Source organism: Engystomops pustulosus, chromosome 5 (genome assembly GCF_040894005.1).
Source record: "Engystomops pustulosus chromosome 5, aEngPut4.maternal, whole genome shotgun sequence".
NCBI classification, from domain to species: Eukaryota; Metazoa; Chordata; class Amphibia; order Anura; family Leptodactylidae; genus Engystomops; species Engystomops pustulosus.
In genome coordinates, this window is record NC_092415.1 from 151,850,228 (window position 1) to 151,864,161 (window position 13,934).

Sequence of the window (13,934 nt, forward strand, 5' to 3'; positions counted from 1 at the left end):
CATCTGTCATGTGAAAAACCTGCCTTTAGGTAGGTGTCAGACTGGTGCAGGTCTACAATTTACCATCAACTGCTCTTTGGTCTTCACCATAGTGGAGTTTGCAGTGTGAGGGTGCGGTCAGACGTTGCAGTTAAAACTGCTTCGCAATTAGTTTTGAGGTGGTTTTGGTTGCAGTTTTGTCAATTTCACAGGTGAAAGACATGAACCTAATGGGTAAATTTAGTTTTGAAGGAGAAGACTAAATACTTAGTTTCCACCATAATTTGCAAATACATTTTTTAAAAATCAATTTGATTTTGTGGATTTGATTTTTACACATTAAAATGTGTGCAGTTTAGGGTGCAGCGGGCGACAGATTTATGAAATGTGTCGCATGGTCTTCATTAATCTGGCGCCCCCTGCACTGCTACGTGCACATTTTTTGGTGCACCTTTAACAAAGAGCGTCCAACACAATTATGATGGACACTGCATAAATGTGGCGCACAGAATTCAATGCAGAATTTTGTATTGCGCCGCGTATGGTGCAACCACAACAACAAATGTGTCTCAGACATTTCAGAAATACAAGTGCAAGCAGTTTGCTTAGAAAAGAACATGCAATGTCAGACAAAAAAAGGTGCAGGGGCTTTAATAAATGTGGATCTTTGTCTCTCACAGTTGAGGTCTACATATAATGTTAATTACAGCCCTCTCTCATCTTTTTAAGTTTGAGAGCTTGGCGGCTGACTAAATACATTTTACTCCCACTGTCACAAGCATGATCTAGGAAAAGGGTCCCATAGGACATACCTTCAAGTATCCACAGAAAAAAAATAAATTAAAAGTATTTGTTTACAGTTCTCCCAGAAAATGTCTACATTTCCAATAACTCATAAAACCATGTACACTGAAATGTATATGTACTTACCCTGCTGATATAGAAGCTTCATGTTTGTATCTTTTTGAGCAACCAAGTTGTATAATAAAGATATTGTGTTTTGAATGACATTTCCAAGCACGTTTTCTTGATGTGTCTGCAATACACAACGTGTACACAATGAGCAACCCACAACGTCTATGTCTTACTTCTTACTACGTCTACATTATATTAAATACTTCCCCACAACCATTATGAGATGTGGACCTGACTGTACAGAGTATAATCCCAGCAGCCACATATATCTGAAATCTGTCTCTTAATAAACAGCTACACTTTTCCAGATACGTTCTATACTTGAGGAAGATAAATGATTCTTTTACCGACTTCCACCAGTGGGTCTAATTATTTCTGAGACATGTAAGGAGAGAGATTTATTTACAAACACCAACGTGACAATATCCTTTATTCATGTCTGAGGACCACATAATAAGTAAAACAAAAAACGGTATTAACACCGGGCAACAGAAAAGGACAAATCTATCAAGACACACGCTATTACCTTGATAAATGATAGATGGCAATGTGTGCGCAAAGTGCCTTCAGACAGTGTCATTAATTTGTCACTCAAGACAAATGCATTGGCCAATTCATAAAGACGTTTATAACGTATATGCTAACGTGTAATTGTATTGTGCTAGCAGCCGGGCAGGGAATTCACATAATTGCAGCTTGTTTAAGCCAACATTCAACATCATACCCAGTAAAGTTTCCTTATTTCAGATATTTTTGGGTACCACTAAAGTTCCAAAGGTTTTTGTAAGTGTTGGATGTTTTTAATGTCCAAAATGCCAAATCCTTAAGAATCAAATCTGCAGGTGACATGCTACAGAGATGGAGGAGCAGAGAAGATTGATATCTAGTTCTCTACAGAAAAGGATTCAGTAGAACCAGATTCTGCTTATTCAGAGCTGTGGAGTCTAATGGGCAGTCACCAGTGATAGAAAGCGATCTCTGTATGCACAACAGTATACGAAAATCTAATCCTAAAAAACTAGCCACCAATCCGCTTTATAACATACTGGGGCACATTTACTTAGAAATTCGGAAAATGCACTAAAAGAGGTATTTTCCGAGTATAATGCTGAGTGTGCCGATTCACTAAGATCATGCGCCAGAAATCATAAGTGTGTCGCTTCCCCCGCACTGGTCTAATAGAGTTCACTATCTTTTTAGTGGTGCACCTTTAACATAAGGTGTGTGACGCAATTTGCAAGTTAAATACAGCGCTCAGTGCCATGACTGTCTGCTAGAGAAATTCTAGTAGAGAATTTCGAACTTTGAAAATAAAGAATTTTTCTTAATTTTTGCCAAATTTCCGTTTTTTCATAACTAAACACAAAAGATATCATCCAAATTTTTAAACTAATTTGAAGTACAATGTGTCACAAGAAAACAATCTCAAAACCCCCAGGATATCTTATAGCGTTCCAAAGCTATAACCACTTATAGTGACACAGGGCAGATTTGAAAAATGGGGCCGCGTACTAGAGGCCAAAAGAGTCCCAAAGGGGTTAAATGTAAAAATAAATATTTATACTTAAATAAGATGATTGCTAGAAATTAGGACGCTTTTACATGTAAATGTATGTGCCAAGGCTTTTAATTGACAGATACTGGATGGAAAACAAACCTCCTAAAATCACTGAATTAGAAAATTGGCAGAATCTAATTAAATTTATGCAACTATGGATTCCTTGAATAACTTATTAAAACAACTTTAATACATTTATGGACTTGAATATGTAAGAAACATGCAGCTTTGTGTTTTTATTCTTTCATTATTTGATCATATATTATTGTGAATCTTACAAATTCTCAGTAGATTATACGAGAAGGTTTTAATTATTCCTCAATGTAAAATAAATAATAGGAGGAAAATAACAAAAAGTGTAACAGAAAAATAGATAGCAGGAAACTGGTCTCACGAAAAGAGGTGACATTACAGGCAGTCCCCGGGTTACGTACAAGATAGGTTCCATGGGATTGTTCTTAAGTTGAATTTGTATGTAAGTTAAAACTGTATATTTTATAAATGTAGATAAAAAAAAAAAAAAAAATTCCCCAGTGACAATTGACAATTTGAGCTTTCACATTTTTTGCCTTAATGGGACCACGGATTATCAATAAAGCTTCATTACAGACATCTTATAGCCGATCATTTCAGTCCGGGACTTTAGTAAAGCATCTAGAGAGCTTTACCAGAGGTCACAGTGGGCAGAGGGGTCTGTCTTTAACTAGGGGTAGTCTGTAAGTCCTTAAGTAGGGGACCGCCTGTATATGGATTGTTAAATTACAGTTAATTATGCAGATTAAATTTAGGCTACTAAACAGTACTTAGAATTGTCGAAAGTTTCATCCAATAATTAGTGCTGCAGAGCATAAGAACTATTTTCTATGAGGGCAATGTTCTATACCACAGGTCACATAGCCTTGAGTCCTAGCCAGAGGTATTTATATTGAATTTTATAGAAATCACATGTGTGTACAAGAGCCCACGGAAGTCCATAGGGACGTGTGCTACCGATTGAAACAATGGCTAACAGACATCCACATTTCACAAGGCCTTATTGTGAGCCAAAACTAGTTTTGGAGACTACACATGCATAAGGGACTTGATCCCTTAAGGACGCAGGGTTTTTTCGCTCATTTCTCGCTCTCCACCTTCAAAAATCTATAACTTTTTCATTTTTTCCGTGTACAGAGCTGTGTGAGGGCTTATTTTGTGCGTAACAAATTTTACTTCTCAGCCACAAAAATTATTATGGAAATTTTTTTTTTTTAATACACGTTTGCGTCACGTTCTTGTGGGCTCGGTTTTTACGACTTTCACAGTGCGCTCCAAGTAACACCTCTGCTTTATTCTTTGGTTCGGTACGATCACAGTGATACCAAATTTATACAGGTTTTATTGTGTTTTAATACATTTTCAAAAATTAAACGAATGGGTACAAAAAAAGAGAAAAAAAAATTCGGAATCTTCTGACGCTAATAACTTTTTTCATACTTTGGTGGACGGAGCTGTGTGAGGTGTCATTTTTTGCAAAATGAGCCGAAGTTTTGAGGTCTGTGAGATATTTTGGTCACTTTTTATTTAATTTTTAATGTAATGTATGTTGTGTAAAAGCGTTCGGACACTTGGGCGCTATTTTCCATTATGTGGTTCACCGCCGGCAATAACTGCTGGTTTTGTTAGATCATTTTGGGACGCGGCGATGCCTATTGTGTCTGTGATTTTTACTGTTTATTACGTTTTATATCAGTTTTAGGGAAAGGGGGGTGATTTGAACTTCTAGGTTTTTTACTTTTATTATTATGTTTAAAGCTTTCTGGAAACTTTTCTTTACTACTTTTTAGACTAGGGTACATTAACCGTAGATGGTGGTCTGATCGTTCCTACCATATACTGCAATACAACTGTATTGCAGTATATGGCATTTTTGCACAGTATTCTTACAATGAGCCACTGGCTCATTGTAACAAATCTTCAGAAATATTCTGATGAAGACCCGTGGCTGTCATGGCAACCGATTGCCGCCCCCGATGACGTTCGCCCATGCACCGCCCTCTTTTAAATGGACGGGTTAATAGCTGTGTTTGGTGCGAGCACCAACAGCGATTATTAGTGGTGGTGGTTTGCTCCAATATACAACAAACTCCCCCCTGTGTATGAAGAGGGCTCAGCCCATGAGCCCTCTTCATACACCTTTGGCACCTCCACCGTACAGCTATATTATGTGCCCAATGATGTAAGCTCACTATAAACAGTGAGACCTGTCAATCAGGAACAAGGAGGGAGGGCAGTGGAAGTAAAATTTACTATGCAAGACCCATTTGTTATTGGAATCACATCAGGCGAGTTTACAGTTTACAAACTGATTTTTTTATTTGACATTTCAGACATGGAATGAAACCATTTAAAGATAAGAACAATGTTTTTAAACAGTTTTTAATTAAGAATTTATTTTGGGTGGCTAAATTTAAATGGCAGGTTCTCTTTAAGTCTTCCATCGCTATAGTTAACTTCTATAGTTCCCAAAGCATTAAAGTATATATAGATTTGTAAATTGTATAAGCTCCTTGAGATTGCCACAAACACACTTTGCTCACCACAAGGGGTCCAGCAGTGTGAGAACGTGTTATGACTTGTAAAATCGATTTGTCAAGATTAAGGAGGAAATATGTTCTTTCAATCCATCAGCAGAACAAGTTGATGTTATTTGTGGGAGAGATGCTGCAAATGTGGGCATTTAATGAACAGTACGTTTGACAGCTTTAATAAAACACAGCAATCGCCAACTGAGATAATTAGACTTGAAGCAGCAAAATTCTAGTGTTTGGCAACACAGATGAAACAACTTCATTAAAATGTGCAGCTTTTGCAAATGAAAGGCATGGAAGCACTGGACCCTGAAGAATCAGCCTTCTCAAAACTAATTGCTTCTGTGTTTAAGAAGGACAGCCATGAAACACCAAGGGCACTGCAAAGAAATATGAGGAAAGTAGCAAATCTGATTAGACGTAAAAATATACAACAGTTTATACGGTCATTCAGTCAACTCCGTTCACAAAGAGAGACAGACTAGGCCCTGTTTAAAGCCAAAGAAGAAAACAGTGGATTCTAAGAGTGTACAATTTAACTTTAGACTTGCCATACAAGTTTGGCTACTTTTATAGGTATTTTCATAATCTATCATAAATGTGATGTAAAGTTGAAATACACCATTCTGTAAAGTTAAGGGGTTCTGTGGTATAGGTGAATAGTCAGTTAATTGAAGACGGACATTCATAAGAATTTCATGTCCTAAGTTATAGTGGTTGTATAGGGACATAAAAAGTTGCTTGGAAGTTTTGCACCTAGAATATACCACAGATGAGACATAGTCACAGAATTCATAAAGGTCGTATTATTATTCCTGAAGTCTCCATTTTGGAATCCGTTGGTGTGGTGGCAAAGTAGCAAATCTGATTATACGTAAAAATCTTGTGTTTGTGGCTAGCTTCCGATGACAGAATATAAGCTCAAAGGATGTCCAAGTCCTTCAGTCTGGTTCTACTTGCCAAGTGTATCACAAAGTATCCAAACCAAAATGTACCAAACCAAAACTACAGTGGAGCAAAAATACTCCAGAAGATCCAAATAATGAAGTGCAAATGAACAGCTACCACACCCAACCCTCCCTCATAACCACTATATTCCATTCCCCATTGCTTTGCAACTAGCAACAGCATTAGCGCTCAATACACCCTTCCTGGCATTGGAACCAGCATATTTCCAAACCCTACCACACTGTCAGTAGCACACTCTCCAAATCATTCTCCTCCACTGGAAGCAGTGCTATCCATTGCCCTTATTCAAAGTCAACATGAAGTATCTAACTGTCAGGACTTGAACCAGCGGACTCCGCTGTCCCAAACTGCCGCTCTACCAACTGAGCTATGCAGTTCTCTGGACAGCTCCAGTGCTGATCTTTGGCCTAGATCTTCTTGACCTTCCAGTTCCTAGTTCCTGTTTCCTTGGCTTTGCTCCACCCCTTCCTTGATTGGACTTCCTATTTAAACCTAGCCTTGCTTACACCTCCTTGCAAGATTATTGTGCTTCTAGCCTGTAGTCTAGCTTGTTTCCTTCTTTCCTGAAACTGACTTCGCTATTGTGCAACGACCATCAGTTTCCTCCTGACTACAATACCTGCCTGCTTCCCCAAAACTGACACTGGGTTTCTGTGCTACTAACCCCGTCTTCCTCCTGACTACGCTACCTGCCTGCTCCTCTGTACTGCAAAGCTTCTCCAGTGTGCTAATCTCAGGCTTCACCGACTACAATTCCTGCCTGCAATACGCAAGTAAGTTGCAACACTTAAGACTCCAAAACCAGACCCAGATCATTAAACTAACTTTGCAAGCAACAGGAACAGCGCATCCTAGGATGTCAGCCCAATATCAAGGTTACTTTATTTGGCCTATCAAAAGCTTCAGGAATTTCTTTATCCGGCTAACATGGTACAAAACTTTTTTTTCTTGTGACGAAAAAACTGCACAGTAATGCCAAAGCATCCAAAGTATATTTTTATATATTTCTATATAAAAAGCTTCCATAAAGAAATGCTATAATAGACAATTGGTAAAGGATGCCACAATTTAGCATTTGTAAAAAATTCTTTTATATAATAGTTCTTTTATAAGATCTGTTAAAAAATGTAAGAATGTTGCACAAGGAATTAGAAGTAAAGGAGCAATAAAAGAAGAAAAAGACGAGAAAAAGGGAGGAAGGTGAAAGGGAATAATTCTTCCATAATGCAATGGTAAGATAACTCTTGTTCCTATTACAATGCAGGCTGCTGGTTTGTGCCCTAGAGAACTTATGGTGCTACCCACAGTTAAGCAAAAATGCAGCATTCCCTTCTTTTGGGCATGAATGGTGACAGGAGGATTTGAAAGGAGGGCATTTTTAGGGCTATTGTTTTTACAGTATATTGACTTAAAGGGAAGCGGTCATCCAGCACAGGCACTTAGTCCCCTTTGTTGAAAAGTGCAGTACATGCATCTCAGCTTAAATCTGCTTCTTGCCGGCAGTAAAATCACCCCCCCCCCCCCAGAAAAAAATTTCTGTCATTGTCTATGTTGCTTACTGCAGTGTGGCTCCAAAATTCACCATGCAGTGAGAGGAACAGCATTCTGAGGAGTAGGGAGAGGACTTCCTGTCTGCTCAGGCCAAGATTCGAAGAGTCACAGTGCTGGTGGGGTTTACTGGCAGCCTTGGAGAAAACTTGACTCTTCTCTTCATAAGTTGACTTATGTACTCATCTGCATATCAGAAAAATGGCTGCAATTAAAGTACACCATCTCTGTGACAAATAATTTTAGACGATATGGTGAGGACTTTTTAACCTTTTACTAGAAGGTGTAAGGGCTACAATTCTGCTGACAGGCCTTTTTAAAGTGTTAAAATACAAAGATTTTTACTTTTTTTTTTTTACTCAAAAGTATTTTTTTTTAATCTAAATCCTTTTATCAGAGTTTTAAGTTCTGCCAAAGGAAATGGAGGGACATCTGCAAGACTTGGACAATACAAAATATGTATAGGAGTTTCAGAAGAAACAATATTTTGAACTTTCCAAAAGCAGTTTTAATATATGCAAAGAAGTAGATATTAATTACCGGCATATAAGGGTAAGGCAAATGTCCAGATGGTCAAGGTATTCCAGTGACTTTTAAAAATAAAAAGCTAAATCGTAGCTGGCAGACCCAAAGATGTTTATTTTATTGCAATACCATCAAACATGGATCATAGTTGCCCTTTCTGTACTGCACCATCAGCAGGCATCAGGACCGTACGATTAATCACATGTATTGGACCTGGTGTCGCACCTTTAGTACTAAAATGTTCTTTCCCAAATGTAATAGCTAATTTCATGGGCTGTCCTTTAAAACTGCAGGTGAAAAATGAAGGCAATATCTTTTAATATAAAATATTGAAAAGCTTCATTGACTCGACTCACATGTGTCAGCATTAAAAACAACTTGAAAACTACACAATTTATGAGCCGATACTTATATCAAAGTGATGAGGTTAATCTAAAGTTTGATTTATCTAGAGGCTTTGTAATGGCATATCAAAAGAAGGAAGGACGGTGACAATGCCAAGATTAGTTATAGTAAAAGTGATGTGCGAGAGAAGAAAACGAGACAAGCTTATGTCACTAACGAAGGAAACTGTGGTTATCTTAAGTTCAAAAGACAAGGAACATAGGGCTCAAACTAATTTAGGTTTAATACATTAACTCAGAGGTGACCAAAAGACTTTGAAGAATTTTATTTTCCAAAAAAGGGCATAATTTTATGAACAAATTAAAGAAGATTTCATAAATTTTCAAACCATTGAGCTGCAAACTATCAATAAAAATTACTGTAGACATGGCCCAAATTACAGCATTCTTACTTTGCACTTGCACTGTTATCCTAACTACAATACATTAAAAGGATAAATTGAGCATAAAAACAAGAATATTTAATCTCTTCTTGACTGTCTATAGACTATATATGTATTGGGCGTCTAGACTTAATGGACATTTACCACTTGGGTAGCAAGCATTTTAACCAAACCCCTTACTGCTAGGTGCTGTTATACTGATAAGAGATCATAACTTGATTAGCTTCAAAAACTTTTACTTTTTCCAAATAAATATATATATTTAATTTTTTTTTAAAATCTTTTGAAAACAGGAGAGAAATTGTGAAAATGTACATTTTCTTTTTGCTTGATCTGCCATTTATGGGATGTTGGGACGCCTAATATGTTAAAGAGGACCTGTCATGGGTACCCCTGTGACCCATGTTCCCTGTGCCCTCGGAGCTTGGCAGCTTCTCTTACCTTGCCATGCTCCAGCAATGGTCTCCTCGCTCTAGCGTGCGTCACGGCTGTCTGAAATTTAAAGGGCCAGCGCACCAATGATTGGATTTTGTGCCTTGTGCCTCAGAGAAAGCTGTGTTCCCCACACCTAGTGCTAGTGTTGACAATTCCCGTTGTGACCCCGGTTTTGTCCCTGACTACGCTCCTTTGCTGCCTGCTCTGATCTCCTGCTCTGCCTATGACGTTGATCCTGTGCTGACTGTCTCGAACCTCCTGTCTGTCCCCGACCAGGGTTCTGCCTCACAACTCTGTATCTCACCTGTGGAGTGACCTGGTGGTACCACGCTGCAGCAAGTCCAACCTGCCTTGCGGTGGGCTCTAGTGAAAACCGGGTTCCACTTAGACTCCACTACCAGGTGTCAGCTTACGTCATTGTCCGTGGTGGTACAGTGGGTCCACTACCCCTGATCCTGACACAGGTCCTCTTTAATGATCATGTTTAATTATACAACTTTATTTCTGTATATTGTAAATATACTGCATTCCTACTACACCCTACCAGAGGCAGACAGGATCTGTTTACGGTTTTCAAAACATTTGACAAGAAAATCCCTGTACACAACAATATTTATGCTGCCAGAAATATAAGGAACTTGATTCCCACATTAAAGTCAAAAGGGTCACATCATGATTTGTCTGGATTTGTTTAGAAACAGAATCAATGTGATTGTCATGTCTCTGTAAAAACAGTAAGAACGCTATTATAGTAAGCATAATTATTTAAAAAATGGCAAATTCAACTGGCTGCAAATCTGAATAAGTCTTCAAATGTGAATCTAATCTAAATATATCAAACTGTTCTATTAAATGACACCTTAGCCATCAGCAAAATGCAATGTGTGTTATATATTAAATTGCATCATCGAAATGTGCACAGATCTATATCAAAGTACATGTTCATAGAGGACACAACATGAAATATGTGTTGTTATTCCATGTAGTTTCATTATTGTAATGTGCAGACTCCATTATATCTCTTCTACAGCTAAAGGCAACTTTGAAACCTCAGTGATGTTTAAAGCCACGGCCTAAATTAGTTTATCACTTTATCAACTGTACCCATGAGGCTGGCAATTTCTTATGGATGATGTTACAGTACCATGCCTTCAGGCAGATAATGTGGTGAGAAAATCAGCCGTGCATCGCTAGGATTCGCACGTCAGAAATGTAGAGGGATTGTGCAGCAAGGACAGAGGTCCCGGAGGATAGAGGGCATCTCTTTTGTGTGTTTGCCCACAGTCTAAGAAGACAAGCAATCTGTTTAGCGATGCTCTTATCTGTACTGCTAACCCAAAAATGACAACTCTGATTAAGGCAAACAATTTCTCAAAGACACAGCAAGTGAATACAAAATAAAATAGTGATGCTACCACAAGGGTATATAATAAGGTACTTTGGCATTTTCAAATATATATATTTACAACTGCACTTAAGACCGAGAACAGCATGTGGCCGCGTATCCTTAATCCATCTCACAGTGTACAAAAACATTAGGTCTCATAACCAGCAAAGCATTAACATCACTTAAGCCTGCACAACATTATGGTGGATAACCACCTTTCCTCAGCACTGAAACGTTGAGCATGGAATAAACTCATCACCTTTTTTTCGATTCAAAGGAATGGCATATGTGGTCTCAATTTTTCAATACATATCACTAGAACTCCCTGTCTGGAGTTTGAGACTTGCACCCCCCTACTTTTGAGACTTTTTAATATGGTGATGATGTGGACTATATATATATATATATATATATATATATATATATATATATATACAGCAGCACAGTCCTTAACAACAAGATATAGCGGGTGCTATCCTTCCACTCGCACCAGTCTGAGTGGGTTAGATATCCAAATAAGAAGAAAAAATGGCAGCACTCCAATGTTGTGAACAAACAAAAGTGTTTATTCCACCTCCAGCAACGATTGGAGTGCTGCCATTTTTTCTTCTTATTTGTATATATATATCTATATATACACATACACACAAACTATGGGGAATTGCTCTGGTAGATGCTTTGTAGCAGTGCAGGATGCAGGGACACATGCATAGTTAAAGTCCAAATCAAGTGTTTTATTCACACTTCTTTGTCAAAACACAAATTCAGCCTTGGCTTAGGCACATACAAACAAAATAAACCCTGCCGGGCTAGGCACTGCCTAATACAATAACAGCACCTAACTATACATGTACCTGGCTGCCTGGCACACGCTCTTGGCCAGCAGAATATCAGGAGGCACTCCTTTGCTGTGTGAACACGATCCAGCCTTCAGCTCTCCAGGTAGTGCCTCACCTACTGCTCTGGCCTGCAGTCTAAATCAGGCTCTAACGAAGTCTGTGACCCGCACATGTGGGCTATACAGAAACCCAGGACAAATCCAGGGCTTTTACCAAGTACTTTTTATCTGCCTGTAGGATAGATAGCGGTTCTCCCACACGACAACTCTCACTTTCTCACAACACACACACATATTAGTGAGTTTGTAACTTTATTACTGCCACATATGTGCCTAGATGATTGCATGACATGCTTAGGTATTTTTATATTTTGTATATGTATCCCAAAGACATGTGAGTCCTTTGGTTCCCACAACCTTTTACTCTGCCAACTTGTTGACCATGTCCTAAGTAACAAAGCGACAACTGGGCGATGGTCCCTACCTTGGTTAAGTGATCAGTACAGTGAGACAAACAGATAGACACAATTCAAGAAGGCAAAGTCAAACAATGGTACAAGAACCATGTCAGGTTCAAAACGCGACAGTTTATATGTACATGCTCATACCACTTATATTTTTTAATGAAATGGAATAAAGCAAAGTTTTAACTTATCCCTGCTTTTTGGCAGGCTGCTAATTTTTGAAATAAATTGTTTGCATTGCTATCGCGGCACAGAACTCCAAGCACTGGCCAGTGGTTGGCATGAATAAGCATGTGAGCTGAGACCAATACTCTTTTTTTATTTTTCAAAGTCAAATAAACAGTTTCAAAACACAGTGAGGTGGCAAGGTACAAAATCAGGGGTGAGCGCTCCTCAGCCTTACCTCTCCATAGGTAGTCGAGGCCACCCCGCTTGCTCATGGGGCAGTGTGTGACTAGGTGTGCTCACTGAACTGTGCCCATGCACCATAGGCAGGTTGCACACAGTTGTGTGCAGGATAACTAAGACTGTCTACTATAATTATACATTGCCTTACTTTGAAATACATTTTATAAACCTGCCCCTATATTTCTATGGGATATTTGCATTATCCTCATGGTGTCCATATTTGGGCAGCAATTGTTCTTTGTATGAATACTTGATTTAGTAATGTTTAGAAACAAAGGTCTAGAAAATAACTGAAATGAAAGTGGTGCTTTCACCACCTCTTATATACAGTGGGAACTTTTTTGATTTTACCAATTGCAGCCAATTGGTAAACTCAAAAAAGTTCTTTTTCTTGCTCATTAATTTACACTCTGCACCCCATCTTTACAGGAAAAAAAATGAAATGTAAATATTTTTGCTAATTTATTAAACAAGAAAAAACTAAAATTCCCCATGGTCATAAGTATTCAGATCCTTTGCTGCCCCTTTACCTCATGTGCTATCCATTTTACTCATCCTCCTTGAGATGGTTCTACTACTTCTCTGTAGTCCAGCTGTGTTTAACCCCGTAGCGCTCTGTGCCGTAGCTGTACTGCGCTGAGTCCCGCGAATAGGGGTCAGCGCAGTACAGATACTGCGCAGAGACGATGCCGCTTCAGCTCTGCACAGGAGCCGAACCGGCATCGGGGGTCGCAGGATGTCAGCACTAATCTACCGCTGACATCCCCGGCTAACACCCGCGGTCCGAGTGGGCTCCGATCGTGGGTGTTTAACCCGTTAAATGCCAAGGTCAACGCGACCATGGCATTTAAAATGCCTTCTGGGGGACTTTACCACACGATTGCCCCCCCCCCCCCCCCGGCGCCGTTTTCGGGGGCGCCGATCGCTGCTATGGCACCTCTGGGGTCCGATCGGCAGATGGCATCTGTGACATCATCTTAAAGGCAAAGTGTCAGCCTATGCATCTGCATAGGCTGACACTGCTAATACGCTGCCATACATCAGTATTGCAGAGTATTATCATGAACAAGCAATGAGATGATTGCTTGTCCATGTCCCATGGTGGATCAAGTAAAAAAAAAAAAAAAATGTTTTTCAATAAAAAATAACTTTATAAATCACTAAAAATGCCCATAAGCCCCAAAACATATAAAGAGACATATAATACTAAAAAAAGTTTAAATCATAACACAAACCCCACATATATAGTATCACCGCATCCGTAACAATCCATTGAATAAAACTAAATAACTATTGAACCCATATGATGAACACCGTAGAATGATACTGTTGCAAAGTACAACATGTCCGGCAAAAAACAAGCCATCAACCAGCTCTGTAGCCAAAAACTTAATGTTATGCCACTTGGAAGACGGCGATGCAAAAATGATAGATTTTTCCCCACATCAGGGTTTTATTTGGCAAATTTAGTAAAAAAAAATATTCATGTCTGGTATCCCCGTAATCGTATCGACCCAAAGAATAAAGATAACATGATGATTAGGCTATACGGTG

The 13,934-nt window shown here is 38.9% G+C and overlaps 1 protein-coding gene across 5 annotated transcripts in view; it reads right to left on the bottom strand.

Annotated features, from left to right (window-relative positions):
• Positions 1–13,934, bottom strand: part of ULK4 (unc-51 like kinase 4) — a 488,957-nt gene that overhangs the window by 194,080 nt on the left and 280,943 nt on the right. For 4 of the 5 annotated variants that reach the window (XM_072153427.1, XM_072153424.1, XM_072153426.1 and 1 more), the window contains one exon: positions 910–1,015. In XM_072153427.1, coding sequence (XP_072009528.1) covers positions 910–1,015 — 106 coding nt within the window. Of the gene's footprint in view, positions 1–909; positions 1,016–7,695; positions 7,723–13,934 lie in introns of those variants that run through there. The other variant, XM_072153428.1, reaches the window with a different exon arrangement.